This window comes from Corylus avellana, chromosome ca6 (assembly GCF_901000735.1).
Source record: "Corylus avellana chromosome ca6, CavTom2PMs-1.0".
Classification (NCBI taxonomy): Eukaryota; Viridiplantae; Streptophyta; class Magnoliopsida; order Fagales; family Betulaceae; genus Corylus; species Corylus avellana.
Window position 1 is genome coordinate 15,719,997 of NC_081546.1, and position 26,770 is coordinate 15,746,766.

At 36.5% G+C, this 26,770-nt stretch overlaps 1 protein-coding gene across 1 annotated transcript; it reads left to right on the plus strand.

Moving 5' to 3' along the window:
- Window positions 1-21,482: 21,482 nt before the first annotated feature.
- Window positions 21,483-23,057, plus strand: LOC132185721 (uncharacterized). The gene is made up of 2 exons (XM_059599490.1): window positions 21,483-21,722; window positions 22,430-23,057. Exons 1-2 carry the CDS (start codon window positions 21,602-21,604, stop codon window positions 22,864-22,866), a joined length of 558 nt encoding a protein of 185 aa, XP_059455473.1. The 5' UTR covers window positions 21,483-21,601; the 3' UTR covers window positions 22,867-23,057.
- The last annotated feature ends 3,713 nt before the right edge of the window (window positions 23,058-26,770 follow it).

Here is a 26,770-nt window from a genome sequence, read left to right on the forward strand (position 1 = left end):
AACTCAACACAGTCATCCCCCAACTCTTAATCTGCATTACCTGCAAATGAGTTGTGAACCAATAATAATCAATACAAAAATTCAAAATTACTATGTAATATGATACAAATATACGTAAGTTCTAAAATGGACCGCTGTAACTAGGAGTTTATAACAGTTGTTTCTAACCGTTGTTTTTAACAGTTAACAATTGTTACAAAAACAAAATAAAATATATCATTACCTCTGTGGGGCGCAAATCCAGACGTCGACCCGAACATGGCCTCAATCTGGCGAAAACGAGCATCAATCATAGCATCTTTCTTTGCTAACTGCGCTTTTTGTGCTTCAATCTGCCTCGCCATCTCTTCCATTGCACTTCTTTGTGCTGCCCGCTCTTCTTCCATCACACGTCTTTCTTATGCCCGCTCCTCTTCAAGTTCTCTAATTCTATCCGTCATCTGTGAGAACGAGAAGCTCCAAGAATTTTGAGACCGTATCTGGGATGGTGTATAGTATGAATGTATGCTGCCCCGCACGGACAACACATTCGGACCCAACTGGCGGACCCTGCCAGTATACTCAGGCTTATTTCTATGCGCCTGAGCATACGCGTCATCAGGTGTCCACCGTACCGTCCCTTCTCTCATGGTCTTACTATTTGCCGGGTCAGTGGGTATCAATTCCTTCATCCTCTCCTGTACATTAAAAAACAAATTAGTATCTCGTATAAGGAACGTTAATCATAAGTAATTTATCAAAATATATATGCTTGAGTACTTACACATCTCTCCCTGACCACGTCATTCGGATAGCCACCATCCTTCGTTGTGTGAGTAGTGATGTAACTTTCCGCTCGAGTTGGAGGAGTGCCACCCTTGGCTACGGTCTGCATAGAAAATATATCAATACAACAACAAAAACAAAAAAAATTAAGAAAAACATAGACCTATACAACCGATTTTATATTTGATATATACATATATCAAACATAGACCTATACTTATATATATATATAAATACCTTTTGATATGTCGCTCTAGCGAAGCTCATCGACCCGGTGCAGTGAGGTGTGTTATTTTTTGCTCGCAATTCCTTCATCTTGGCAGCAAACTCCTACATGTATATCACTCTTAAAATGTCAGGCATAACCCAATTATAATTAATGAAACTAAACAATTACAATTAATTCCACTAGCCAATTGCTTCTTTTCTCTTCCTATTCAAATATATTCATATATTTCTTTACTATATGGACAATAATCAACAACGGGAGATTGGCTAGTGGAATAAAGCAAACCAATCAAGAAGACATATTCTAAAAACACTCCGGACATACCTGATTTTTCGGGTCACACCATCTCGCCAACAAGACATTCAAGTCCTCGGCGTCGTATTTCCTAACGACAGCCTCACCCATTCTCGCCTTCACTGAGTCTGGAGTATCGCCCTCCTTGATTTTTAACTTGCGTTTTACAGCGTATCTCCAACTCTTCAGCTTGGAGCCCATATCTCTGAAGGCGTCTCTTTTAATCGCCTGAAGATCGTATTCAGGCGGCATGTAGAACTGAGTCTGCATATATACCAAGTAAAAATTAGGCGTATAATTGCACACATTAACAACGTTTAAAATATTAAAAAAAACACATGCGAAAATATGAGAAAAAAATTTAACCATACCATCAAGGCGTCCCATACATCTTCCTTCGCACGGGGATGTACATGCTCCCATTCATCTCGGAGCCTAACATAAGTCCCGGCCCTTATGACGTTGCCGGTCTCCCTTCTGAATTTCATCCCACTAAATCCTACGGGCTGCCACGCCTTATTGTACTCACATACGATTTTTTGCCCTGGGGGGACCTCCCACTTCTTGTTCGATGGTGGGATGTCCACCACCTGAAATTAGGTGCTGCCGTCTCCCCCGATCCCTAAGACATTAATAATTGCAAATGTTAATTGTTTGAAATTTAATAGTAATTACGTAGTATTAAATTGTTTGAAATTTTATACATATTCAATATGGGTATTTAAAGCATATATACTTACTTATCGTCCGGAGTTAGCGAATGCCCAACTCCTCTGGACGATCAGCGGCCTCCAAGTCACCTGAGCCATCATCCGCGTCCTCCCCATAATACTGTGTCTCGCTATCATCCGAAGGCGATGGCTCACTGTATGGGATACTCGTGTTCAACTCAGGGGGGAACATCCTCTGTACCTCACCATGCTCACATACCTCCAACTCGCTCAAGGTAGGATATTCTCTTCCAAGATCATATGAGGCATCCGTGTGATACAGAACCTGCAGAGACCATTCCCCATGCTCAGGAAGTAAGGGTCTATACCCCTGGTCGTCTATCTGTATGGACCCCCGTCGTCTACTCTTCCCCCTCGTGCTCATATCAACCTGCAAAACACATAATATACCCAATTAATTATGTATATAATAGATAAAAATTGCACCACAATACCCAATCAATGTATAAAGAAATAACATTAAATACGTCAAAATAATGTGAACTATATATATTATTAAAGTTTTAAATTTTTTTAAACCACATACGGATCTAAGTTTTGTCAGATGTAGTCAATGCCATCCTGCGGATCCACTTCATTATTCCTGGTCAATAGGAGCGGCTCACACTCATGGTAGTTGACATTTTCATCATCAGAACCTTCACCTTGTCCAACGTCGTATACATTTCTTGGTTCAGTCCTTACAACACAAGCCCAATCAGGGTCCCTTTCATCTTGGACGTAAAAAACTTGGTCAACTTGTGACGTTAGCACATACGGCTCATCAGTAATTTTCTGACCCCGGTGGACAAGGTTTTTGAAGCTGACAAGCAGTATGCCATACTTGTCTACTTTGTACCCCCTGTCCCTCGTGTTGTCCGCCTAATCACACTTGAACAAAACATACTTAGTCCTGTCGAAGTACTCCACCTCAATTATTTCCGTCAACTTCTCATAGTACGTTTCGTTATCAACAGGTGGCACGCACACCCCACTGTTCTGGGTCATTTTTCCAGCATCAAATGCAATAGTGCGAAACAGCTTTCCGTTAACCACATATCTGTTATATCTAGTCGTTGTGGCCTTCGGCCCTCTACAATGCGTTACCAGTTTGTCACCTATTTCCTTCCTTTGTCGATAGTCCAATCGATCGACCTGTTAGCACATACGTACAATTGACCATAAGAAAGTTAATTTTGTTAGTTGTTATGAACCAATAACTAAATATAATGGGTCTGCAACAGTTATACATCACGGTAGTCTTACGTAGTCACGGTACCAATCGCAGAACAGCGCATGATGTTGGGTTTCCAATTGGTCCTCCGTCGTTCGTCCCCTATCGCATGATCGCCTAAGTCTATCCATGTGCACCCTACAATACAAAGTTTAAATTATATTATAATTCACAACTAAGGGTGCAAGGTGATATTAAACTTGCATACACTACTAACACGAAGGAACTCATCCGAGTTAAACAAAATGTAGCGGTGAATTTGTGTCAATGTGACACGGTCGAGGATGACTCGTGTTCCCGCACCCTTTGAACCATCCAGGTTTCTTAGAGCCCTATTGTGAAATGTTGGTGCGTGATCTAGATACCTTGAGCAGAACGCCACCAACTCCGTTGCTATGTAGCCCTTCGCAATGCAACTCTCAGGAGCCGATTTATTACGAACGTTAGATTTGAACACTCCAAGGTTTCTACATATGATCATAATTCATTAATTACAGTTAGTGACGGTTGTATATCGGAGAAAAAAATAATTTCATGAATATTAGTAAAGTTATTTTACCTTTCTGCCGGATACATCCACCTATACTGTACCGGTCCACCAAGTCGGCATTCACGGACAAGATGCACGACCAAGTGAACCATCACAGTAAAAAAACTTGGGGGGAAGACCCTTTCCATCTGGCACAAAGTAATATAAATGTCACCTTCTAATCGGTCCATATCATCTTGTGTCAATGAAGTTGAACATATGCCCCTGAAGAATGCAGACATTCCGACAAGTGGTCTAACCACGTTTCCTGGCAATGATCCACGCAATGCAATAGGAAGAAGTTGTTGCATAATTACGTGACTATCATGGCTCTTCAAACCGAATATCATACGATCACTAAGTCGTACACATCGAGAGATATTCGAGGCATATCCGTCCGGCACCCTTACATTTCGAAGCACTTTCAAAAAATGTGTTTTCTCGTCCTTAGACATCGTGTGACAAGCTGCGGGCATATATGTTTGACCATCCTCGCCCGTGTACGGATGAAGCATATGTCTCAACCCCATTTCTTGCAAGTCTGCGCGGGCTTTAATGTTGTCCTTCGTTTTGCCTGGAATGTCTAGTATTGTGCCAAGAATGTTGTCCATCACATTTTTCTCAATGTGCATGACATCAAGGTTGTGCCGCAATAGATTATCTTTCCAATACGGCAACCTAAAGAAAACACTTTTCTTCTTCCACAATACGTTAGCAGTCTCGCCTTCTCTTTCTATCGGCCTACCCTTCTTCCGTTTCTTGTTATTTTTCTCATTATCCGTCCTTGCCTTATCGGCATTCTCATCTCCATATGCCATATCTTGTAATTGTCTAAGAATGTCATCTCCACTTGGCACATCTGGAGCACATTCAAATTCTTGTTTCCCGTCAAATGTTATTTTATTCCTCCTCCACGGATGATTAATAGGCAAGTATCGCCTGTGCCTCATATAACAAAATTTTCTGCCGTGTTTTAGCTGCGTGGACCTCGTCGAGTACATACAGCAGGGATATGCCTTCTCACCCCTGTTAGGCCACCCAGACAAATCTGCGTATGCCGAGAAGTCATTAATTGTCCACATCAACTGAGCCCGCAGCACAAAGTTCTTTTTTTGGGACACGTCAAATGTGCGTACACCTACAGTCCATAGTTCCTATAACTCCTCAATTAAGGGTTGTAGGTAGACATCTAGATCCATTCCAGGTGACTTTGGGCCCGGGATTATCAGGGATAGTATAAATGATGCTTGTTTCATGCACGTCCAAGGAGGCAAGTTGTACGGTACAAGCATTACAGGCCAAGTGCTGTGGGATGTGCTCATGTTCCCGAATGGATTAAATCCATCCGAGATTAGTCCAAGCCTGATATTCCTGCTGTCCGCCGAAAAGTCTGGATGCAAATTATCGAATACCCTCCACGCTTCACCATCGGCCAGATGCCTCAATACACCGTCCTTAGTCCGGCCTTCTGCATGTCACCTTATATAAGGAGCAGTATGCTCTGACATAAACAATCTCTGTAGCCGTGGTATGAGTGGAAACCACCGCAACACCTTAACCGGGCGTTTCTTACTCGATGATATGGGTTGCCCATCCTCATCCAACTGAATTTCATCCTTCCACTTAGATACTCCACAAACAGTACATGTATCCAAATTCTTATTGTTCTTCCAGAATAACATATAATTATTAGGACACACTGGGATCTTCTCATACCCGAGGCCCATGTACCTTAGAAACTTTTTTGCCTCATATGTATTAACTGGCAAAGCTTCATCACTAGGAGGCAGCAACTGATTGATGAACTCAAGAAAAGATGAAAATATTGCTTTACTAAGTAAGCCAACACACTTCAAATTGTACAGATGTACAGTAGCACTAAGCTTGTTATGTTTGGTCCCATCATGAAGTGACTTCTCTGCCTTCTTAAGCAAGGTATTGTACTTTAGTACGTCACCATCGTCAGTTGCTTCATTCACAGTTTCTTCATTCCCCTGCACCGCCACTTCAGGCTCACAATTGTCTTCCACGACATCGTACATGCCGAATAGATCACGCAACATTGACTGCATGTTTTCACCTTGTGCTATGCCTATACCCTGATCTATGATCGTGGTAGTCGAAGTAGACACTGCAACAGGAGACCGAACATGCCTCTCCCCGTGATAATACTAAGTTCTGTATGCAATCATTATTCCCTTACCCCTTGTCAAGTGGTCAAATACCAAATCCGACGGGTGGGGCTGCTTATTACGGCACACCTTACAGGGGCACTGAATTTTTCCATCAGGGATTGTACAGTTCCTAACTGCAAACTCCACGAATGATCTACACCCATCTCTGTATTCCCTCGTACCCCTAGACTTTGTCATCCAACTCTTGTCCATAGCTTTAGTTACTGTAACCCTAACTGAATAAAATAAATCTAAGTTAGTTAGTTAGATGTTTTTTTTTTTCTTTTTTCTTTTGTGTATTTCTTTAAGTACATCGTTTCAAATTTTTGTATATTTTTAACAAATAAACACACACATTAAGTATTAATTATAATATCTACATAATCAAAATTTGCAAAACCTAAACAAAATTAAGGTCCAAATTTAAAAACATTTGACATGCCACATGGGGAACCTAGATAAAATATATGTGGCTATCTTATTTGCTGCAAATTTTTTGTTTTCGTTTTTTATGACATTTACATAATCTAAAGTTGTAAGACCTAAATTAATTATTTTGTTATATATGGGGACCCTAAAAAAATTAGATATACCTAGCTAGGTTAAATGTTGGTTTTCTTTTGTCCGCTTATTATAACATTATGCATTTGTATGGAAAGCGTACATAAAACAAATCAAGCAACCTATGTTAGTTGTTTCTTACTTTCTTTTTTCGATCTTAGCATTTACATACTTATTATAAATTTACAAAATCTAATAATAAATTAACGACCAAAGTAGATATGCATTTCTTATTTGTATATATATATTTTTTTGTTACGACAATGTGCAAAAGAAAAACCTACACAAATATGGGTCTAAATGTAAATGCAAAATCCTATACAAAAAACTAATTTCAAACTATGAGGGCACGTAATTTTGCATGCATGCAAGCAAATACATTAAACAATATTTTCACCATATACAAAACATATATGTCAAACAAGTAATATAACATAACATAAATCTTAAGCAAATAAATTAATTAGCTAACATGTAAAAAGAATTTAATTTGCTAATATAATTAACTACATCAACAATATATAATAATATACTGTAGTACTATAAATAGCATATTTATACAATTTATATATTAATTTATATAAATAAATGCATAGAAAATAAATAAATTAGTTTATATATATATATAATTTTTGAGAATTGATCGGGAAAGGCTTGGTCGCCCGAGGGAGCAGCGGCGGTGACGGACACCGGTGAGAGAGAGAAGTACTACCGAGGGAGAGAGAGAACTACCGAGGGAGAGAGAGAACCACCGAGAGAGAGAGAGAGAGACAACGCGCGTGATCAAAAAAGGCCTAGAGAACGGCCGGGCTGAGAGAGAGCACGTGGGTGAGAGAGATGCTGCAGAGGGCTGATGGAGGAAAAAAAATGGCAGATGAAAATGGGTCTGGCTTGAGTTGCGCGGGGGAGAGAAAGAAAGAGAGGGAAGAAGGAAGAAGGAAAGAAGAAAGAAAGAAAAAAAGAAAAAAAGAAAAGAAAGGGAAGGCGCAGCTGGCGGGCGCGCCTTCCTGAGGACACTTTTTGACGTGCCACATGTGGCATGTCAAGAGTTTTTGACGTGCCACATGGAACTCTTTTAAATTTAATTTAATATTTTTTTTGGTAAGAATTTAAATTTAAATTTTAAAACTATACAATTTTAATTTATACCATTATTTATTATATCAATTTTTTCTCTTATATAACACATTATCCATACAATATACTTAAAACTAATTAGATAATAAAGAAATTAATATTCTAAACGTACAAATAATAAAATTCATTTGTTTAATTAATATTACTAGCTAGAATAATTTATGCATGAGAATTTCATATCATATATATATATGAATGAAATGTTTGATTCATATGCATGTAATAATATTAATTGTACAATAGTATATGATTATAATACTAGCTAATTGGCATGCATGTGATATATACGTATATACTAATATGATATAATTAATTTTTCATACCAATTCAAATCTTAATTTTTTACAAATTAATATTATAGATGTACAGATAATAGTATGATTATGCATGTACACACACACGTCTATATATATATATATATATGTGTGTGTGTGTGTGTGTGTGATATTAATTGGCACGCATGTGATATATATACGCATACATATATACCAAGTAATTTATACTAATATGATAAAATATAATTTTCCTATCCAATCAAAATTAATTTTTTATGCCAATTAAAATTTTTTTTTTTAATACATATTTTTTTATATCAAAATTAAAATTAATTTTGATATATATATATATCTTCCCTATATATATATATATATATATATATATATATGTCATAAAATTAAACTTAATATTTGTTTTTGACGTCCCATGTGTGGCACGTCAAAAACTTATAATAATAATTAGATATGTTATATTATTTAAATTATTATAAATTATATTTATTTTAATTTTATTAAAATTATATTTACTCTATCATATAATTTATATTAAGATTATATTTATTCTATGATATAATTTTTTCCTCTTATATAACACATTATCCAATTACAATTAATTAGAGAATAAATAAATTAATATTCAAGATATATAGATAATTAGATGTATCCACTGACCGACCACATATGTTGTGTTTGCCAAGCGAGTTCATGTGAGGTTTGCGGGTCTTATAAAATAAATGTATCAAGTATGTTTATATATTTTTTAAAAAATAATATGGCTAGCTATCATATTAATATTACTAGACTGATCGATTTATGCATGATAATATATATGATGTTCAAATTAATATTAATGAAATGGTTGAGTTATATGCTTGCATGTAATAATTATATTAATTGGTATACAATATATATCTAGAACGATTATGCATGCATATATTTATATATTAATTGGCACGCATGTGATATATATATACACATACATATATACCAAGTAATTTATACTAATGATAAACTTAATTTTCCTATCGAATCAAATTAAATTTTATATGCCAATTAGAATTAATTGTTTTTTAATACATATTTTTTATATCAAATTAATGTTAATTCTTTTTTACAAATTAACATAAATGTTAATAAAGTTTTTGACGTGTGGAATTGACACGTCAAAAACTTTTGACGTGTTAATTCCACACGTCAAAAACTTTTGACGTGTCAGTTACACACGTCAAAAGTTTTTGACGTGCCATTGTGACACGTCAAAAGTTTTTGACGTGTGAATTAACACGTCAAAAGTTTTTGATGTGTGGAATTGACACGTCAAAAACTTTTGACGTGTTAAAATGCACTACATCAAGAATATCTTTGTTGACGTGTCTACTTAGACACGTCAATATGTTTTGACGTGGCAAACATGAGTTACTGTTTGCCAGGTCAAAAAATACCCTTTTTTTGTAGTGTATAAAGCTGGGTAGAATGGTTTGTGTGCAATCTCGTTCGGTCGAGATTGCACCCGAGGAGCAACCAAAGAGGCTCGTCCGCAACTTCGTCCGAACTCTATTTCAGATGAGCGATCATTGGGAGTCACAGAGAGACTCGTCTACAATCCCATCCGGAAGAGATTGTAGACGCGCCGCATAGTTTTGTTGATTCCAACTTTATTTCGTATTATTATTAGGTTTAGGGTTTGGGGGCCTATATATACATGTTTTATAGACCTTAGAACGTAGTTGTTGATTATATATGAGTTTTGTTCAATAAGAAGCCTCAGACTTGAGCGTTCTTTTGTTTTCCTTCAAAACTTAAAGAGTATCTAACGTTTTAGAAAATATTTATTAGATTCCTTACTAGAATCAAGATCTAGAAATAACTATCCGTTCCTTATTGTTGTTATTCCTTGCAGCCCTCTAAGTCACGCTGCATCATATCATGACCAGATTCTCAGAACCTCTAGGCTATGTTTGCCGATGGCCTTCTAGTATTCATCTCAAAATTAACACCCAACATTCTTATTTTTTAATCATATCAATTACTTTTTATTACCATTCAAATAAAAAAATCACTATAAAACATTTTTTTTTTTCACTTTTTCATACAAAACATTTTTTTTTTCTCACATCAATCAAACATGTTACAGTTTTAAGCCACTTCATTTTTTAAGGCCAAACGGTAAAGAAAAATCAATGGGTTTAACAACTCATGGTCAAAAAACGTATGGAAAGTTCATAATAGCCTTTAATGACCAACAGTCAAAAAATTATTTTTAAGAAAAAAAAAAAAAACACTAGCAGATATTAAACAAAGAATAAAAGGGCTTATGAAAAAAAATAATAGTTTGTAACACACATATTACAACATTCCCCCACATGTTACAAACATTAAAATAGAATGAGATTCAAAGCATGCATCAATGTAGTACCCGAAGGTTTTAACCGCATCTAGGATAAATAAGTAGGAACTTAATGAATCGTTGTAGCGTTAGAATCTTTTAACCAAATCCACAAGCTGACCAAGCTCATCACCCACATAACGCTCTCCAAAAAAAATTTAAATAAAATAAAAAAATAAAAAAATAAAAAATTGGGTTGTTCTATAGAGGGTTAGCGCTTTATACAGGCTATGCGCCTCTGGATTTCATGATTGGAGGTGGCACCACCTCCACACTCACATAAGTGACATCCATCAAGAATGTGTGCAGAGAACACTACATCCCAACAGGTAGGGACTATGGAGCAATTAAGAGTTGTAAACTTATCCTCGCTCACTCTGCATCTTTTATACCATAGAAATGGCTTTCATGAGCGCTCTAAGGACCTACCCAAGTCTCTTAGGAGAAAGCACATCCACACTCATGTAGATGGTATCTATCAAGAGTGTGTGCAAGGACACCCCATCCCAACAGGTAGGGACTATAGATCCATTAAGTGCTTTAAGTTTATCCTTAATCACTCTGTATCTTGTACTGTCTTACACCATAGGAATGGTAATGCAGATCGGGTCATTGAAGAATTTGGACAGAAGCGTCCGTTCACAGAGGCGTTTGGATGGGAATTCTTGACCGACTTGATCTGCATCATCCTCTCCCGAATGGAGAAAATTCGACCTCGAATTCAGCTAGTTCTTTTCACGGTCCTTCGGATGCCCTATCAACTCGTTCCACTCGCCCTTCCTAAAGATCAAAACAAGACAACACCCTACAACAAGCGTGGTGTTCTTCATCATTGAAATACAACACCCCAAAATACTTTGAATGCCCCACACACCACTTGACAATTCTACGAATTTGCTGTACTCCTCTCATCTCTTCTCCCTTCCACGTGCCATGAAAATACTCAAGAATGGGTGAGCCGTTGCTTCCCTTGTGAACATATAGTTTTGCTCTCGGGGAATGGACCTAAATTAGCAAAGGGGGCAGGCCCCTTTCAATCCCTCTTGACAAAGCCGGAGTTCATTATGGAGATGTTGGCATCAAAGGTGGTCTATTTGCTATTGGGAAAAGGAGGTAACAACACAAAAGAAGTGTCGGAGGTAGCCAAGGGGTTAAAGGAGGAGCTTGCCGATGTGTTTCCAACAAAGTTACCTGAAGAGCTTCCTCATCTTCGTGATATACAGCACCAAGTCGACTTGGTGCCTGGGTCAAGTCTACCTAATCGACCCCATTACCGCATGAGTCCACAAGAGCATGAAGAATTGAGGCAACAAGTGGAAGGATTGTTGGCCAAGGGGCACATTCGAGAGAGTTTGAGTCCCTGTGCAATTCTAGCTTTGCTCACACCAATGAAAGATGGCACATGGAGGATGCGCGTGGATAGTCTGGCCATCAACAAGATCACAGTGAGATACCGATTCCCTATTCCCCAGTTGGATGATTTATTTGGATCAATTAAGTGGAGCCACCATATTCACTAAACTAGATATAAGGAGTGGGTATCATCAAATTCGGGTGCGGCCAAGTGATGAATGGAAGACAGCGTTTAAAACGCGGGAGAGATTATATGAATGGTTGGTGATGCCATTCGGGCTATCTAATGCCTCTAGCACTTTCATGAGGGTGATGAACCAAGCCTTTCACCCTTTCATTGGGAAGTTCATAGTGGTTTACTTTGATGACATCCTAATTTACAGCCTCAACAAGGAGACACATATCCATTATGTGAGGGAGGTACTTGGTGTACTTCGAAGGGAGAAATTTTCGCATCACCTGCCAAGTGTTCATTCCTGAAAGATTTGGTTCTTTTCATTATTTATGTGGTGTCTAAGGACGCATTGGTGGTGGATGAATCAAAGATGGTAGATGTGAGAGATTGACCCATTCCCACTACACTACATGAAGTCTGAAGTTTTCATGGGCTGGTTTCATTTTATAGGCGTTTCATCCATGACTTTAGCATTATCATGGCACCTATCACAAAATGCATGAAAGTAGGGAAGTTTTCTTGGAGTAAAGCAGCTACGGAGGCTTTTAGATTGATCAAGCCCAAGCTAACAACAGCCTCATTGCTTGTGCTCCCAAATTTTGAATTACCATTTGAGTTACATTGTGACGCTTCCAAGGTAGGCGTTGAAGCGGTGTTGAGTCAAGGAGGAAAATCGGTGGCATTCTTTAGCAAGAAGTTGAGTGGTTCAAGACTCAACTACAACACCTATGATGTGGAGTTTTACGCATTAGTGCAATCATTGAGGCATTGGAGTTCTTACCTAGCCTACAGTGATTTTATCTTGTACTTGGACCATGAGGCCTTAAAGCACCTCAACAGTCAAGATAAGCTCTCTTCTCGGCATGCTAAATGGGTTGCATATGTCCAACAATTTATTTCACCATTAACCACAAGTCAGGAGCCCTAAACAAGGTGGCCGACACCCTCTGCCGAAAGTCGACACTTTTAATCACTATGCAAAATGAGGTACTTGGCTTTGAATTTTTGAAAGATTTGTTGATTACTGATCCTTTCTTTGGCCCCATTGTTAGAAATGTAACCTCGGGAGTGAGGAGTGACTGTGGATTGTATAATGGGTTCCTATTCAAAGGGCATCAATTATGCATTCCAGACTGTAGCCTACAGTTGAAGATCATCCAAGAGCGCCATAATGAGGGACACATAGGGCGAGACAAGATGGTTCATCTAGTTGCGGAATAGTTCAATTGGCCGAGCATGAAGAAGGACGTGGAGAGGTTTGTGCAATGTTGCAGAGTGTGCCAAGTATCGAAAGGAGTGGCCACTAATGCCGGATTGTATATGCAGTTGCCTATTCCGAAGAGCCCATAGACCAACGTGAGCATGGACTTTGTATTGGTGTTAAATGCTAAAATATTCATATTTTAAGCCCTTAACTTACATGTGTTAATCCTTTAGTTTAGGTTAATTTATGCCATTTTAGTTCTTTTTTTGTGTTTTCCTTGTTTTCGTAGGTCCTTGGAAGAAAAAGAAGCAATCTAAGAAGTTTTGGAATTAAAAAAGCTATTTTGGGAAAATTGGAGGCTCTGGTAGTGCGATCGATCACAGGGAACTGCGATCGAGCACACTACAGGTGAAGACCACGAGCGCAAGACACCTGTGATCGAGCGCACCCATGCGTGATGAGCAAGTCAGCCGCCAGCCTTGATATGGAAAGTAGAATTTCTAAGGTTTTGTAACTTAGTGCGAACTAGGGCTCAAACCCTACGATTTTTAGGGTTTCTAGAGTATTCCTAAGGCCTATAAATAGATCCTTAAACCTTTAGAATAGATACACAATTTTCAAGGAGAAGAATTGGAGCTCTTCAAGTTCAAGTTTCGGGTTTATTCTTTTCCTTTCTTTTTATTTTATGAATATGTTTAACATCAAACTTATGTGTAACTAATTTACTTAGTAGGGCTAGATTGAAGCCATAGTTATGTTTAGCTAATATTCAATATTGACGCCTTTGTGATGATCATATTGTGATATTTAACTTGATTAATTCCTGCTTTCATAAATTCCTTATATGTGTGTGCCTGATCAACATATGCATGTAGTATGGACTAGTTAGTTAAATCAATTTGGATGACCGAGTCCTGAATTTAATGAAAGTAACAATAGAAATCCATACCCAGTTTTTAGATTAATCAACATGGGGAACTGGGAGTAGACGCTCATGCCCTAGGCCTCATGTGTTTGTCGATTTTCACAAATTCATGCTTTCTTAAAAAACAACTTTGTAGACACCCTTGCTAAATCCTTTAAGAAAGAAAAGATTTAGAGTAGACACCCATGCCTAATTCGTTTCTTAGGGAAATCAATAGCTTAAGGAGTACACACCTATACCCTTAAGTTGACAACCATTAAGTATGCATGACATGATCAAAGTATTGACATATTGTTATATTATCTAAATATAATTAGTGGTGGATATCAAGGCCCTACCTTTTATTATTATTAAGTCACAATCAATTTTTGTTTTGTTTTACTTAAGGAATTTATTTTAAGCAAAATTTGGCAATCCTTGTGGGAATGACCCCATACTTGCATCATATACTACTATGTTGACCTATTGCACTTGCAGGTAAAACATACAATTATTTGTCTATTAATTTAGGTAGATATTTGTAACAACAATTGGGTCTACCTCGAACCCAAAAAGATAATAATTTCATCTTTGTGGTTGTTGATCGATTTTCTAAGATCGATGATTGCGATCGATCGCACGATCAAGAGCACACGGGAGATGTTATGTTATTTTTCACATTTTATTGGCTTAAAACGACTTTATTTCATTATTGTATTAGGATTAGAGTTTTGAGAGTCTATATTTCGTGTTTTATTAGGTTTAAGAGTCTTTGGGCTATATATACATGATTATAGACTCTAGAAAGTCAGTTTATATAGTTTATCAGTTTTCTCTAATAAGAATCCTCATAGGTGAGTTTTCTTCATATTTTTCCTTGAAACCATCGATAGACTCTATAGTTTTGAGAAGAATTCTCAGATCTTTAATAGACTCAAGATCTAAGAATTATTTATCTTTCTTCTTGTGCTATTTTATTTGCTTCCCACCTAGTCAGGCTGCATCAGTGAGGCACTTAAACTGCATTATAATGTATTTGCAGAAGAGCTTCTGATTATGAATAAATGAGTTGCAAGAAAAGTGGATTAAATGAGCAGTACTTGACAATTTATCTAGCGTTAACATTTTTAGTACTTAGGTTTTCACTTCTTTTTTTTTGTTTTTTTTTTGTTTTTTCTCACCTAGCTAGGTTTCAAATCGTATCATAGATGGTACCTCACTTATGGGTAAAGACTAATTTAATACTTCATCACATTCCATCAACCGAACTAATTTTGGCCACCTCATTCTGACCTTGGGGGTGGCTAAATGACCAAAATGGGGTGGCCAGGCCACCCGATATTTGCCTTTCTTTTTTTTCTTTTTTTTTAAAAAAAAAAAGTTTTGATTTTTGTAATTATTTTCATTAGTTTGATGAGTTTTTTTTTTTTTTTTTTGTTAGGACACTGTTAGTCCGTTAGTTTGATTGACGGAATGGTGACAGGGTACTAAACCGGTATTAATTTATCCATAAGTCAAGTATCATTTGTGATACGGATTAAAACCTAAGTAAAAATAAATAAAAAAGTAAAAATCTAGATACTAAAAAATTTATTAAATCATTTATCTAATATGATTCAAGGAGCACAAGGCTATAAACCTGACAATTCTATTAAGTTAAATTAGTTAAAGGTCGGATGGAAAGACAATTAACGAGGAGACGTACGTACGATGATACAAATTAAAATGACAAGAAAGAATAAGATTATAATAGAAAATATTTAAGAAACGTAAAAGAGATCACTTGCAAGTTCTCGTGGAAGAATCTAGGCAACTTTTCAAACCAAGAGGTCTGTGGTTCATGACTTCAATATATATGGAGAGCGTAACAATTTTTTGGCCTTTTGTTATGTCATGGTGAAAGAGTCGTCCAAGTGCATGCCCAATACTCTCTAGGAACCCCATTAAAATTAATGAATCCATTGTGGAATCTCCTGTAGTTCTGCTGTGCGTGATGACAAATTTGGGTGCCACTGTTTTGAGTGCCAAAGACTTATGTTCACTAAAGGTACTAAGAAATTATTGTTAAAATAATAATTAAGTAATTAAATTTATTTATTTTTATTGATTTAAGTTTTTGAGGTAAATGGTGATTTAACATAATATTAAAATTAAAGGTCTTGAGATTGAACCTTAACCCCGTCAATTCACATTATTTAAATTAAATATTGCCCGTGTTGGACATCACCTATTAAAAGAAAATTTGAACCCATACGTAAAAAAAGTTATTAAAATAATAATTAAATAATTAAATTTACCTCTTTTTATTCAAAATTTTTTTTCCACCATTTGTTAATCCATTTACTGCCTCCGGAAAGTTTTATGCAATAACTCCGACTAAGAGCATTCCCAATGGAAGAGCCAAATGTTACTTTTCTATAAAATAATTCTTCAAACGTTTAAAAAACCTCCTACATTGGATTAGCAAAAAAAATGTAAAATATATATTTGATTGGAAGAGCTGAAAAAAAAAAAAAAAAAAAAAGAGTAAATGTAGCAGCACTTTTCAATGGAGCTATTTTATTTTTCATTGTTTCTCTCACAAGTTTTCTATTTTTCCCAAATCTTTTCCTATTTTTTCTATGCATCTCTTTTTTCCAAAATTTTTTTCATTTTTTCTCTCACATGTTCTCTTTTTCCCAAAATTTTTCTTACTTTTAATAATATTTTAATAGAATAGATAGAAATATAGCTAATCGGATGTAAAGACATTTAAAAATGTCTTAGCTAAACTAAATAAAAGTGAGTTTTGAGAAGTCATTTTACATAAAAATATAGCTCTTCCATTAGAAATGCTCTAAGACCGCACATCCACAGAAAAAGCCAAATTTTCTTGTTTGGGCCTCTTTATGCCATGCATGACTGATGGATTTAAGGATAGGTAACGACAACACCATGGTTGTTGCATGTGTTTTATTTATTTCTACTTTTATTTTGGACAAGTAAAAGTTAATTCATTGAAAAAAAAATCCAATAAGAATAAAAAGAATCACAGCTCCTAATAAAAAGACCCCTAAAGTTAATGGAATTGTTTTTAGATCGCACCCAAAACAAAATCTTTGAAATAATGCACCTGCAATCTTTGGATGCAAAGATAAATGGAGAGCCGATAAATTAAATAACTATAAACGGCAAACAAAGATAAATACAAAGTTTTTATCTCGGACGTACAACAATTACCATGCATGATGTTGCATGTCTTTATGTATCATTAAATCAAGAGTAATCGCATCTTTAATTTGATGATGCATAATAAATGAGATGGGCTCTTGTGTGTTGAAACCGCAACACGAAGCCACCCCATGGCTCAATTGGGGTGGTTCGGCCACTCCTAACTTAAAAAATAAAAAAAAATAAAAAATAAAAAGAAAAAATCGTTTGGCCCTTTAACTGGCCAAACGATTTAATTATTTATTTTAGTTTGGCTGTTGGGGGTGGCCGCACCACCCCCTATGGGATTCCTGGCTACCCCTTAGTTTTTTTTTTTATAATATATATATATATATATATATATATATATATATATATATTTTATTTTCAAAGTATAAAAAATATTTTATTATTATTTATATTAATAGGACAGATGTCCATTTATATCCTTAAAATCTTTTTAAAAAAATCTTAATTAGTCATTAACTAAATACTCCCTAATCAAAAATTAGGTGGAAGAGAGTCCTATTCTACCAAGTTTGGTTGTTAGTGCCGACAACAAAAAGCATGCACTTAATGGGAGCAAGAAGTTTGGACTTTTGTAGTACGTGTTATTCAATCATTCTAATTGAGTCCAAATACATGGCTTGTCATGCAACATCATGCTTGTCTTGTCTTGTCATCACAAGCTATGTATTTAGACTCATGCAATCGTATTGAGTTCAAATGCATAGCTTGTCAAGCAACATTGAATACACGGCTAGATTAGAGCCCTACACAAGATTAACAAGCTTTCTTGCTAGAAGGCATTTACAGCTTTAATTTGTCATATTGAGTGATATAAGAACCAACAAACAAAAACCTCCGTGGAAAAAGATCTCTATGCTAGCTCCATTGTCTTGTCACGCGGGCATAAAAAAAACATGCAATTAATTAATGGGAGGAAGAAGATTCAACATCTGAAGTATTTAGTAATGAAGCATTGCAAAATATTATTTATATTTTAAAAGTAATAAAAAATTAAAAAAATATTTTTTAAAAAATAAGGGGTGGCTGGACCACCCCCGTTAGCCTGCAGTAGCTTCGGTTACCCTAGACCGGAAAAAGATCTCTATCTAACTCAATTGTCTTGTCATGCAGACATAAAAAAACACATGCAGGTAATTAATGGGAGGAAGAAGATTCAACATCTGTAGCATTTAGTAATGAAGCATTGCAAAATATTATTTATATTTTAAAAATAATAAAATATTTTTAAAAAACTAAGGGGTGGCCGGACCGCCTCCGTTGGCCTACGATGGCTTCGGCCACCCTAGACTAGTCGGTCACCCTCACAGGTCAACGGGGGTGATCCAGCCACCCCCAACCTAAAAAAAAAAAAAAAAAAATCCTTTGGCCCCTGGGGTGGGGTGGCCGGACCACCCCCAAGGAAATGCGCTTTTTTTTTTTGGTTTGGCCGTTGGGACCACCCCTTATGGGGTTGCTGGCAACCCCTTAGTTTTTTTTTTTTAAAAAAAAAAAAAAAAAAAAAAAATTTAATTTTGTATTATTTTAGTTTTTTTATTTTTTTTTAAGTATAAAGAATATTTTATTATTATTTATATTAATGGGACAGATGTCCCATTTAAGGCCCTAGGATTTCTTTAAAAAGTTCTTGACCATTAACTAAATATTCTTTAGTAAAAAATCGGACGAAGAGGGTTTCATTCCACCAAGCTTTTGTTAGTGTCAACATAAAAAAATAAATAAAAAACATGCAATTAATGGGAGCAAGAAGTTTGAACTTTTGTTGTATGTGTTTTTTTTTTTTTTTTTTTTTTTGTAATAAACTAATAACCATTGAAGCAGAAGAAAGTTACACAAACATAGACAGAAAAACCCAATCCAAACAGACTACAAATTCCTCAAAGCAGGTGAAGAAGGAAATCATTTGCGAATGCAGTTTGAGAAAACCCTTGCTGCGGTGCAATCTGAAGGACATAACCATCGGGAGTATGAAAACTCCAATGAAGCATCTAAACAGACTTTCAAAAAAGCCATGGAGAAATAGATGCAAAGTAACGGTGGAAAAAAAAGTTTTCAAAAAGAAAGCAAAAAGAAAATAAAAAAAGATTTTCACTAACGAAGAGTCTAAAATTTAACCGGATCGGGTTTAACATACATCAACACAAACAAGTTACAAAAAAACAACACAACAAACGATACACAATAAAAAAAAATAAAAAAATAAAAAGCTAAAAAGCAGAGTAAAATGTCCAAAAAATAGCAACGACGGAGTAGTCGGAGTGGTCGCAGAGGGCAACGAGCCGGTGAAGGAACCAAAAGACCAATGTAGGAGGTGGAGGGAGGTGGAAAGGCGAGTAAAGGGCACCACGCGTCGGCGCTTGGAGGACACGTTGTATGTGTTATTCAATCATTCTAATTGAGTCCAAATACATGGCTTGTCATGCAACATCATGCTTATCTTGTCTTGTCATCACAAGCTATGTATTTGGACTCATTCAATCATATTGAGTTCAAATGCATAGCTTGTCAAGCAACATTGATTACACGGCTAGATTAGAGCCCTACACAAGATTAACAAGCTTTCTTGCTGGAAGGCATTTACAGCTTTAACTTGTCATGTTGAGTGATATAAGAACCAGCAAACAAAAACCTCCGTGGGAAAAGATCTCTATGCTAGCTCAACTGTCTTGTCATGCGGACATAAAAACAAAAAACATGCAATTAATTAATGGGAGGAAGAAGATTCAACATTTGTAGTATTTAGTAATGAAGCATTGCAAAATATTGTTTATATTTTAAAAATAATAAAAAATTAAAAAATATTTTTAAAAAACTAAGGGGTGGCCGGACCACCTCCGTTGGCCTGCGGTGGCTTCGGCCACCCTAGATCAGTCAGTCACCCCAACAGGTCAACTGGGGTGGTCCGGCCACCCCCAACCTAAAAAAAAAAAAATCGTTTGGCCCCTGAGGTGGCAGGACCACCCTCGAGGAATTTTTTTTTTTTTTAGTGTTTGGTCATTGGGACTCTATGGGGTTGCTATACACTCCTTAGTTTTTTTTTTTTTTAAAAAAAAAAAAATTAGTTTTTTTATTATTTTTAAACTATAAAGGATATTTTATTATTATTTATATTAATGGGATAGATGTCCCATTTAAGGCCCTATAATCTTTTTAAAAAGTTATTGACCATTAACTAAATATTCTTTAGTAAAAAATGGGACAAAAATGATCTTATTCCACCAAGCTTTTGGTTGTTAGTGCCAACATAAAAAAAAACATGCAATTAATGGGAGCAAGAAGTTTGGACTTTTGTTGTATGTGTTATTTTTTTTTTTTTTTTTGTAATAAACTAATAACCATTGAAGCAAAAGAAAGTTACACAAACAAAGACAGAAAAACCCAATCCAAACAGACTACAAAATCCTCAAAGCGGGTGAAGAAGGAAATCATCTACAAATGCAACCTGAGAAAACCCTTGCCACGACGCAATTTGAAGGACATAACCATCGGGAGTATGAAAACTCCAATGAAGCATCTAAACAGACTTTCAAAAAAGCCATGGAGAAATCGATGCAAAGTAATAGTGGAAAAAAGGTTTTCAAAAAAAAAAAGCAAAAAGAAAATAAAAAAAGATTTTCACTGACGAAGAGTCTAAAATTTAAGCGGATCGGGTTTAACATACAGCAACACAAACAAGTTGCTTTGGTTGTAGAAAAAAGTATGCTCGAGATTTTTTAGTCAATAACCACTAACGATAACCGCTTTTTCACCTTTATTTTGCTTTCAACATGGAGCCAGCCTGAAATAAGGAGAACCATTCAACATTAGGACACATGTCAGTTAATGAAGTAATTGAGAAGTAGTTCATAACAGCTGTATTCTATTAATAATATAACTGAGCATGTGGGATCGGGATCCCCGGCAATTCTACCAAAAATTGCCCATCAAGTTTTCTTCAAATCCTAGCCATCCAATGCTATTCAACAGCCACTAGCTCGACACGTGTCCCACTCAAGATAAATAATAAAATATTATTTATTTTTCAAAAGGAAAATGTAAAATACAATATTAAAATATTAAAATTAAAAAAATAAAACACTGGGGTGGCCGGCCACCCCAACTGAGCCGCCACCCCCAGGGGCTGATTGGGGATGGCTTCGGCCACCCTAGGGGGCCGGTTGGGGGTGGCTCCAGGGCCACTTCCTAGGTTGAGTGCAGTGACGGGTACAAAGAGTTTTCCCAGAATATGGTTAGGAGATTTGCCATCTTGACAAAGGCTTTTGTGCTCAATAAACAAGTCATTTTCTCATACAGTTCTCTATATATTCTCATATCAATCCATTCAAATTCACCATTCAAATTCACCATTCATTATTTCTCTTCTATTTCCTAGAACATTTATGTTACACTAATAAGGTCTTCTATTTCAAAGCTCCAAGGAAGAATACACTGCCTACAAATTCCAATTCCCTTGCAATGGCTTCGAAAACACTTGCATATGTGCTTTCAACCGTCCTTGTCCTTCTCCATCTCCACATCTTTGTAGGGCAGACGACTGTCGTGAAAGATGACAAAAATTTCACTCTTACTCGGAATGGTAAGTATATAATATATAATTTGCCTTTGACGTTTGAGGGGTTTTTTTTTTTTTTTTTTTGAAAAAAAATTGGTTTAAACTGCTATCCTCATTAACTAATAATAGTCTGAAGACGACTCTGAAGTTTGAACATGCTTAGCAAAAAGAGCGGTTTCTCAATACTCAAACGGTGTGTTTTCACTTTACATAAACGTTATGTTTTGCAAAATAAAATAAGAAGTCTTTTTCTCCTCTTCTTTCTTCAACCTTTGTGACCTAATATTCTAAACCTAAAACTCTAACAGTTACAGTTACAGAAAAAAAAGGAAAATTGCGTCTGCGGCTGAGGATGAAACCAAGTCCGCTTGATCGATGCCCCTTCAAGAACATCTGAGGGTGGGCAACGAGAGCAATCCAAGAAATTATACCAGGAGTACGAGAGTTTTTTGGGAGTGAGGGGGGGCATTTGACCCCTCTCAAACCCCCTCCCTCTGCCCCTGAGTGTATGCATCTTCCTTCATTCTAACTTGTTATGTGTAATTCTAATTATTCGTAAGGCATGAGTCTGTCATGCATAAGTCGAAGAAGAAGAAGAACATATATATGTGTCGGCATGAAATTTGGGGTGTAAAATAAGAGTTTTACCGCATTTTTATTGTAATTAGTCTATTCCATTTGAATTTGTAAGTCTTCATCATTTTAACTTGTAATTCTTACTGTTGTCACAGCTTCTGGAGCATGGGATCATAATGTTGTATCGGCACTGGCCGGCACCGGGGGCCCTGGAACAGGGGGCAACGGCCCGGGCGGCAACGGCACAGGGGGCATCGGCACGGGCGGCGCTGGCACGGGGAACGGCACGGGTGGCGCAGGCACGGGCGGCGCAGGCACAGGCGGAGCAGGCACTGGTGGCGCCGGCACCGGGGGCGCTGGCACAGGCAACGGCAACACTAATGGCACTGGGGGCACTAGCACGGGGGGCTTCGGCCCGGGAGGCAACGGCATAGGGGGCACCGGCACAGGCGGCAATGGCACTGAGGGTGGCACAGGTGGCGCAGGCACGGGCGGCGCAGGCACAGGCGGCGCAGGCACGGGCGGCGCCGGCACTGGCGGCGCTGGCACCGGCACCAGCGCAACTCCGGCTCCAACACTGGCACCAGCATAGGCATTGCGTGCTCTTCATAGTTCGTTAAGCTTCCATTATCAATAAAAAGGCAAATAATAAGATAAGGTGCATTTAGAAGCTTGTACTATGCACAATAAGGCCAATTATCTTGTGTTTAAGGCCAATAATCAGATGCGCGTGTATTTGTAACTTAGAAGTTTGTTTTATGAATAATAAGGCCTGTAATCAGATATATGTCGTGTTAAGGAGCTTGTATTATCTACAATAAGTTCCATTATCAAATATGGTGTGTTGCAAGGCTAATAATCAGATATGTTGTAGAGAGAGAGAGAAAAAATAGTAGTCAACACTCCAAGAAAACATAATTTTGTCAAGAAAATTATAAAAGAACAGTGAAAAAGCAACAGAGAGACAAAGCCCAGTAGTCAACGCTCCAAGAAAATTGAATTTTGTCAAGAAAATTTATCAAGAATGAAAAAGAAAGAGAGAAATACCCTTTTCAGAGGGAATTTTCTTTTCCGGTCTTCCTTCGGCTTCTCGTCCGATTCGCGACTGGGCGGGAAGGAAATAGGGGTTGCTGGACCAGAAGGAGAGATTGCATTGAACGCCCGGAAGATCTCATTCTCTTCACTAGACTGCCTGAGGGAGAGAGAGACTGCCAGAGAGGGAGAGAGAATGGCGCCGGAGATAAGGTGATTGTGTGCTGGGAGAGGGAGAGAAGAAAGAAGAGGAAGAAGAAAGGATGAAAAAAGAAAGGAAAAAAAAAAATCGAAGATCTTCGTATGCCTAGGCCTGCAGCCAATAAACTTTAGTAACATTCCAAAGTGTGGCACATCACTAAAGGGGTGACGTGCCACACTTTGGCACATCACTAAAGAAGTGATGTGCCAAAAAGTGGCATGTCACTAAATTGTGACGTGCCACATATGTGTTAAATTTCAACGAAAAAGTTGTTATCGCAAATCTATCATATTTTTCAAAATTAGTGACTTGTGAAAAATAAGAAGAAAGTAAATACAAGTAATTACAAATACAAAGATTTACATGTTTCAGCACTAAGAGATGCGTCCACAAAGTTTTAGCGAAATCTCACTATTTCTTGAGAAACAATAGAAGAGGCGTGAATTACATCTAAGGCCTAGTCGCCATCATCCTATACACTCCCCTTGAGACACATTACAAACTTCAACATTGTCCTTTAGTGACTACCTGTTTCCACAATGATTTGGTCACTCGCTGTTTCTATGGGACAAGTTTAAGCAAATATTTGACACAAAACTTTTGTTCATATTTTCTTTTAAGAAAGTGTCTTTAAAATAAACCTTCGTCATTGTCTTTTAACTTTTAAGTGTCTATAAGATTGGTATAATTATTGAATAGCAATGTTGATGTTGGGTAGGCAATGGTAACCCATAGATTTACAAATTGAAAACCTGATTTGTTTAAACAAATTGGAATTAAAAAAGAAAAACAAGGGAATTTACAACCAAATGCTCCACTAAATTGTCATTTGTCTCCCCATGTGAAGTAAAGAAGGCCAGAAACTTAGTATTATTGCAGTTGGTTGGTCTGCCCATGGCCTGCGGCTGTGGCATCTCCAGACAACCCCAAGACACCATCTCCAGGGTGGCTTGGAATTTTCTGCTTCCCTTTTCTTTCATGTTTTCCACTGGGGGCTAACTTTAGTCTAAAGAAACTAATTGGGTCAAAAAGCCCACAGGCTGCTTGGAAGTTGGTGCACTAAACAAGAAAAAAGAAAAGTAAAAAAAAGCTAGCTCTTAGATATTAATGTTTGGACAAACGTTTATTTTAATAAAAAAATATTAATTTTTTATTTTATTTTATAACCATTTCACTTTGTTGGTAAGATAGTGCTAGTAAGCATTTGAATAACTCTTTGTTAAAAAATAAAAAATAAAAAATTTAAGACTGAGTAACACAACCAAATCAGTAAAGTGGAATAATTGTAAGATAAAAATGTACTTTATAATATTATTCTTATTTTAATCGTTCAAACTTTTATAAATTGAAAAATTATATTCTTTTACTCAACTACAATCAAATTTAATTGAGTGGTGATAAGAATGTTACAATTTTTATTATAAAGTTATTCACAAATTTGTGTGACAATTCATAATTAAGATGGCTCAGTACTTACAGCTGACTTAAACAATTTTGTAATAAAAGTTATGGTATCTTTATCATTTTTTTAATTTAATTATTTAATAGCTGACGTAGTAAATGTCACGTTGACTTACAAATTAACATGACACTCCTCATGGCATTGCCAAGTTATCTATCACCAAATTTAATTATTTAGTAGCCGACATAAAAATGTCACTATTGTAAATTAAAATTTGGCTTGAGGTGGTAGTTGATATGGTCAAGAAATTTGTTGTAATTTTTAAATTATTTGAGGAAACTCCATTGGGAACTCTAAACAAGTGGAATAAGATGTTTCTTTGGATCATTAAAAAAGTTTCTTTGGATCACCTCTTGTCTTGGAAAGGGCTCTCATCTTCACATACGGAAAAATGGTTCCCTCCTACAGCAAATTCCTTCAAGATAAATTTTGATACTGCTGTGAGAGACTCCTTTTCTGCTCAAAGTGCAGTCTGCCGAGATTCAAGTGGCAAAATTATTAAGGCTCTTTCAAAGATCAGCCCTCCATGTGACCCCACTTATGGGGAGGCGTTGGCTATGTCTCTTGCTGTCTCTTTGGCAATCTCTCTCAACATCTCAGATTTTACTTTGGAAGGGGACTCTTCTATTGTCATCATGGCGCTCCAACACCGGTCCCTGATTCAAGATTGGAAAATTGAGAACATTATTGCCAACTCCATTGCTATGATTCCCTCGTCTTCCTCTTGGAAGGCAAGAAAAGTTCACAGAAGTGTAAACTTCTGCGCCCTCCATGTGGCTTATTGGGCTGCGGCTAGAGTTCATTCCGGCTGAATTCCCATTCACTTGCCCCATTCCCCCTCTTTTCCCATTTGTAGTGGAAAAGATCCACCCCTATTAGTTTTGTTTCTGTTTGTTCTTGCTGTTTGTGTTGGTTCCTCTTACCAAAAAAAAAAAAAAAAAGTGGAATAAGATGTTAAGAAATGTAGGTAGGAAAGAATTCATAATATTGATTATCATATGATTAATGGTATTACCCAAACTTGTGATTATTTAAATGTAAATAGTTGAAGAAATCTAGGAAAATGAAACACCACTTTTCAGGTAAACATTTTACCTGTTTTTGTATGCCATATATATATATATATATATATATATATATAATGTTGATTAATAGCTTGGGAGGGGAAAAGAAAAGAAGGTTGAATTGTTGGTAGAAAGAGATATATAGAATTTGTGAGCATCACATCATCAAAAGAAGGGTCAACCTTGGACACCATATCTGTCTCTACAGTCTACAGCTACAAACCATGGATTTCATGAAAATCTGCTGATTTTTTTCATCACGACACCTAGCGGGGTCCAGGAAAAGCAATGTACAAAAGAAATCAAAGATTAAAGTTTTTCTCAAATAACAAATTGTTTTCATTAATCTAGAATTCAAAAACAAAAAGAGAGAAAGATAAAATCGAGACACAAATTTATGTGGTTTTGTAAAGGATAAATACTCCAACAAGATAATTATGGATGAGAGAACAACTTAATGTCAAGTCTTATCTCATAAGAAGATATAAGTTAAACACTTTAGATTAGGATGACAACATATTTGAAATTGTATAGATATGTTACATTATCTCAAGAAATGTTGTATATTTGTATTGTAACTCTTCATATTATAAATACAATCAACCTATGCTAGATTACAACAAGGTAGAAAATAATATATTCTCTGAGTTTACATGGTATTCACTACAAAAAAACAATTTTTTTCTGACGTGAGTTTTCTGACGTGTTGGGGTGTCTGACACGTCAGAAATTTTTT

Coding starts and splice junctions, on each gene's coding strand:
- LOC132185721 (XM_059599490.1), top strand. CDS start 21,602: ATGGCTTCGAAAACACTTGCATATGTGCTTTCAACCGTCCTTGTCCTT. Junction 21,723..22,429: donor TTTCACTCTTACTCGGAATG/GTAAGTATATAA, acceptor CTGTTGTCACAG/CTTCTGGAGCATGGGATCAT.